This window comes from Penaeus vannamei, chromosome 20 (genome assembly GCF_042767895.1).
Source record: "Penaeus vannamei isolate JL-2024 chromosome 20, ASM4276789v1, whole genome shotgun sequence".
Lineage (NCBI taxonomy): Eukaryota > Metazoa > Arthropoda > Malacostraca > Decapoda > Penaeidae > Penaeus > Penaeus vannamei.
The window spans coordinates 15127656-15132655 of NC_091568.1; the positions used below are offsets into that span (position 1 = coordinate 15127656).

The 5000-nt window shown below is 33.2% G+C and overlaps 1 protein-coding gene across 1 annotated transcript; it reads left to right on the forward strand.

Moving 5' to 3' along the window:
• On the forward strand, positions 1-2297 carry LOC113814227 (putative protein MSS51 homolog, mitochondrial; the record flags this gene model as incomplete). The annotated part of the gene is given in 1 exon segment (XM_070135063.1): positions 1-2297. A coding segment is annotated over 1 exon segment (1186 nt), but the record flags the coding sequence as incomplete, so codon positions are not given.
• Positions 2298-5000: the final 2703 nt, after the last annotated feature.

The window sequence follows — 5000 nt, forward strand, 5'->3', positions numbered from 1 at the left end:
GCACCTTTGTCAAGCAAACAAAGTGGATAGCGGCAAGAATGTCTTTTCACAAGCAAAGGTAAAAGTTCATGATAAAAGATCCTGGCAAGAATTCCGGAGCTGCTTGCAGGTAGCTGCAAATATCAACCTGCAACGACGTTTAGACGTCTTTGAAGATGAAATATTTTTATATCCAAGAGTGTGCGAGGTATGCAGAGAGTCAGATAATTCACGTATGATAGATTGTAGTCGTTGTCATTCTGTGTTCTACTGTTCAGATGTTCACCGTTCAGAAGATGTCAAGCGTCATGAAAAGTGGTGTAATAATTACCTTCTTTGTATTAAGTGTGATGTTGTAGAGTACAAGAAAGGAGTTCCAGATCTCCCTTTTCCCACTCAGGTTGATAGTGAATATAAGAAATTACCTAAGAAGATGGTAGATCTTCTTAGGCCACAGCTCAACACCAAAGATGTTTCTGATGATGAATTAGATCCAAAGCTTATTGTAATATTGTCAGAGAGACTGTCATATCCATTATCCCTCTTGTATGGCATGCAGCTACTCTCACTTGGCCAAGATGGGAAGTCTGTGGAACAGCTGACAGAATTGAAAGTTCATGTAGTGGGAGCAAAAAGTACAAAAGAATTGCTGGGCATCATCCGATGGGAATATATGCTTCATCGATTGCCAGCTCTAATGAAACTCCATATTGTGTTCATTGGACCAGAGTTATTCTCTGATTCAGGTTTGAGCGAGGAACTTCCAGATAACCACTGCCTAGATGACAGTGGAATGTCCCGATGTGACAATTGTCAGAGTAGAAATCGTGCCATTATTTATGAGATGTGTGAGATGCTGTACCACGACTATGCCAAAGCTTCCTATTATCAGAACCCTGATGTGATTATTTCCTTCAATTGTGGTTTTCATGAATTTGAAGGTGAAGAAAAAGACACATGGCCAGCTTCTTTATCCATCATGTTAAAAAATCCAGATGTACCTGTAATTTTTACATCATACACAAAAACAGAATCTGAAAGAGATCTTGAAGTCTTGAAAAAGATTGAGGATGTAGAAGTCCTCATGCCAGTCGAGATGAATCCTTACTGTAGTTTAAGGCCCATACGGGATTTTACTAGAGAAGATGACTGTGACATGTTCTTTGTGAATCAATATATATCATGTGTGAGAAGAAAAAAATCATAAGTCTTGGTTCAAGAAAAAAATGAATGAATTTAAATCATGATTTCATTATTTACAAAAACAAGGATTCACAAAGTGATACTACACATAGAAGAAATCATCTATAATAAATTGTTTTAGAAAACATATGGTACAAATATATTTTAATCAGTCAGCAGAAGCAATTTTATTTTGGAAAATATATTAATATCATCTGTTCTGGGTATCCAGACATATGCATTCTTAATACATTTATAAGAGAAGAATTTTATCTTATTTTTAATGCTTTTGTAACTAAAATGAAAAAAAATGAATTTTTGTTATTTTTTAATAGAAAAATTACACTTGATTATTAAATTGTGATGGATATTAACCACATATTTGGTATAATGGTGAAGAAGGTTTAGGATGAAAATATTTATATATTGCTAAATCAAAAAGATCATTATGCTTTGATGATATAATTATGAAATTACTTGTAAACTGTGTTAGTTCCTTTGAAGTTACCATGCATTAAAGAATAAGTAGAAGTAGAGTTAGTATCCTAACTTTCAATGAAGTAGAATTCGAATGCACAGTGAAACAAGCTTGGTTTTTTAAGGGCATTATCATGTTATTTTTTTCTCTGTACAGAATGCATTAGTAATTCTCAAGTTCTTACAAAGTACAAATGTGGTATTCATTGTTGAGTTTATGGGCTGTGTGTTGTTTGTGGTTATCAGTTTGATTTTTTTTTTTTTTTTTTTTTTTTTTTTTTTTTTTTTTTAATAGTAATTGAATAACTTTACATTTGTTAGTTTCATGCATGGCCTGATCTTAGAATAATTTTCTGTGCACAATTCTACCATTATGTCTTTTGATTTTAACTTAGTGTATTTTACAGAAGTCTCACAGGACAATAAGATAATTTGTGTGTCAGTGCTAGATGGCATATATATATATATATATATGCATATGTACATCCACACACACAAGCCTACACACACACACACACACGCACACGCACATGCACACGCACACGCACACGCACACACACACACACACACACACACACACACACACACACACACACACACACACACACACACACACACACACACACACACACACACACACACACACACACACACACATTTACATTTTTTAAAGCACATCATGAATTTATTCTAATTATCTAATAACTAAACATTCAAAACTGGCTTTGAAGAAAACGTTTACTGGAATGCCATCATAACACAACAAAACTTTTCTCTTCAGGTAACCTAATTCACCTGTATAGTGGTGCTTTTAGTTTATTTGAGCACATACTAATATTCTTTGGTCTTGATATAAGAGATTATGCATAAAGTCAATATTTTGTTGTGTTTTTTTATTTGGCTGTTATGCCTGGAAATATCCCATTTTTACTTGAAATATATATAAGTGTTTTTGGTGACTACTATGTAATATGTCTTCACTTTTATTATTTCATGAAAATCATTAGGTGTTTTCATTCTGCTATGCAAGTAGTACAAAAAATTATATATTTTCTGTATTACAATCCTATATAAAACAAGTCTAGTACAAAACTGCTTCATAACAGCTAATGAGACACCTACATAACTCAGTACAATTTAAGTTCAAAAGGTATTTTTTACTAATGTAATATGATAATAAACTATTTGATGTATATTTCCGTGTTCTCTATTAACAGTGTTCAATATTAAATGATTTTTCAAACACCTGTCATTTCCATAACCTTGTGCTTTGTTTTATTTTTGTTGCATTTTCATTAGGAAATGTGCCTAATGTTGGAGAAATTTATTCCTAAGAATATATGCAGACATGCTTTTATTATTCTTGATAAAGTACATGTGCTATATATCAATACATAGATGTAATTTATGGCATATGAGAAAGTACACAGGATATATACTCAAAAAAAGTTATTTAAACTGATCAAGTTTATTTAGGTAGTCTCTGTCCTCCTATTCTACTTACAATATTGAAACAGTATGGCTTCCCCCCCAATCCCTTGCCCGTTGCCATAGGGGGGCTTAGAAGACAGACTCAATGCAGGGATCTCCCCTGCCTAGGGCCTCAGCCTTCGACTCAACTAATTTTGCATGCTCTTTTCTCCCGCCAACTCTTTTGTTTCCATCCCTTCCCAAACCCCTTCTACTATCTACTTCTTAAGGTGTAAGATCCATGCTGAAAGGATGAAAGGCTGACTTTGTGCCAGTCCTGAATGGCCTGAGGGAACCATGGGCACAGTATTCCCCTGTTTTGTTGTTTAACCCTTACCCCTCAAGGGAACCCTGGGAGGTGGAATGTTCATGTCCCCAACATAGCCAAGGCTTCCCATGGCCAGTAACAAAGAAGTAATACCCATATTAGAGGCATAGATATATAGATGATCAATGATAGATAGATAGATAGATGACAGATACATAGATGATTGATGATAGATATATAGATAGATGACAGATAGGTAGATAGATGATAGATAGATATGTAGATGATAGATAGATAGATATGTGATAGATATATAGATAGATGATAGATAGATATATAGATGATAAATGGATTGATAGATGATAGATAGATAGATAGATGATAGATAGATGGATAGATGAAAGATAGATAGATAGATAGATGATAGGTAGATAGATAGATGATAGATAGATAGGAAGATGATAGATAGACAGATAGATACTTGACATAGATAGATAGGTAGATGACAGATAGGTAGATAGATGATAGATTGATAGATAGACAGATAGATGATAAATAGATAGATAGATTGATGATAGATAGATAGATAGAATGATAGATATATAGATGATAGATAGATAGATGATAGATATGTAGATAGATAGATGATAAATATATTGATAGATAGATGATGGATAAATGGATAGGTAGATAGATAGATAGATGATAGATAGATTGATAGATAGATAGATAGATTGATAGATATATGATGGATAGATAGATACATAGATGATAGATAGATTGATAGATATATGATGGATAGAGAGATACATAGATGATAGATAGATTGATAGATGATAGACAGATTGATAGATACATACATACATACATATATGTTTGTGTCTTTGGTAGATAAATAGATATACTGTACATGTAGATATAATCTATTTTTAATCTATAAATTCTTGGAAAGAGGTAATCATAATGACAAACATCAATATTCCGTTGTTGATTCTCTACAGCAGGAATGATACAGATGAAATTAAATGAAAGAAATGAAAAGAAATGAAAAATAAAGAAAGTCCTGGGAGGTACATTGGTGCCAGACAGCGTGACCTTGCACGATGTCGAATGTAAAAATTATTCCCATTTTTTTTTTTTTTTTTTTTTTATCATGTAGTGATATTTGAGTCAGGAAATTAAAGTTTAATCTTACTGTTCTTGAGGAAAGCTTGGCTCTGAAGGCAAAGGTCATGATGATTTGATAATAGTGGTGGTGGTGATGATGATAATGGTGGTGTCAGTGGTGGTGATATCCAATGGTGGTGATATACATGAGATAAATGATGATGCTGATAATGATGATGATGATGATAGTAATAATGATGAAGAGAATGATGGTAATGATGATGATGGTGATGATGACAGTGACAATGATGAAGAGAATGATGGGAATGATGAAGGTGATAATGATGATGGCGATGCCAATGGTGGTAATAACGATGGTGGTGATAATATAATGCTGCTGCTGATTGTTATCATGAGATTGGCGATCATATCACACTAATTAGGGACATTAATGAAGTAACAGCTATAGCTCCAGAAATAATGATGATGATAATAACTTGAATGTAAATGTAAGTAA